The 896-nt window shown below is 60.0% G+C and overlaps 1 protein-coding gene across 1 annotated transcript in view; it reads left to right on the top strand.

Moving 5' to 3' along the window:
- Positions 1-778: 778 nt before the first annotated feature.
- TMEM79 (transmembrane protein 79) overlaps positions 779-896 on the top strand; it is a 2,093-nt gene continuing 1,975 nt past the window's right edge. The window contains 2 exon segments of the mRNA XM_029085123.1: positions 779-888; positions 890-896. The exon segment at positions 890-896 is cut by the window's right edge and continues 604 nt beyond it. Coding sequence (XP_028940956.1) covers positions 779-888; positions 890-896 — 117 coding nt within the window.

The raw sequence follows: 896 nt of genomic DNA on the forward strand, positions 1-896 counted from the left end.
TCCCATGTTCCCAGGCAGCAACACCTGGGATGGGCTAAGAGCCAGGGATCCCCTTCTAAGAGGGGAAACAGTGAGATTTCTGGCTGGATCTCCTGCTCCCCCATAGCAAGTGGCACCCGACAGCCTCCTCTGCCCACCCCAGGTGGGTCTCAGCCACCAGAGGCAGCAAATCTGGCTCATTGTGGCTTTAGCTGTGGTCCCCAGATCTGTCCTGCTCGGCTGTCCCCAAGTACCGGGGACGGAGCCGTGGGTGGAGGCAATCGCATCGGCCAGGCAGCTTCCAGCTCCCCCGAGTCACAGGGATCGTGCTCAGCCAGAAATCCCGGGGTGTTTGGCCAAGGGGGGGAAGAAATTCCCATGTTGCCCCCATTTTGCTGCCAGATCTGCACAGCCAGGGCTCGCCAGGTGCCCAGCTCTGGGCAATGGTGCCCACATGCTTGGTTCCACGTGCCCTGATCCCGCTACCGTGGGTTGGGAGCAGGGTCAGGGTGTCAGAGCATGGGGATGGCAGGCTCTGCTTTCTCCTACTCGTGGAAGGGCAGGCAGGTGACAGGACTGCAGGGGTGACAGCTCCCACTTTGCAGTCCACGTTATAACTGGGCTGTGTGCCCCAAACTTCTCATTTCTCATTTCTGCTGGGTTGGTTTATTTTTGTCTGTCTCCTTCCTCCTGGCACAGGGTGAAAGCAGAAGGGACAGGAACCCGACTCTCCTCTGGACACCCCAAAACACAGGAGAGTTTCTCACCGGTCCCCAGTGGTACTGAGCCGGCCACTCTCATGGCTGCTGCTGACCCCATCCTGCCCCCTGAGGAGGTGGCTTTGCTGGAGCTGGGGAAGGTGGCCCCGGACACACCCCTGGACAAGTTGCCACCAACCCCAGATGAACAACCAAGGG

The sequence above is a fragment of the Antrostomus carolinensis genome, unplaced genomic scaffold, assembly GCF_000700745.2.
Source record: "Antrostomus carolinensis isolate BGI_N321 unplaced genomic scaffold, ASM70074v2 scaffold31925, whole genome shotgun sequence".
Lineage (NCBI taxonomy): Eukaryota > Metazoa > Chordata > Aves > Caprimulgiformes > Caprimulgidae > Antrostomus > Antrostomus carolinensis.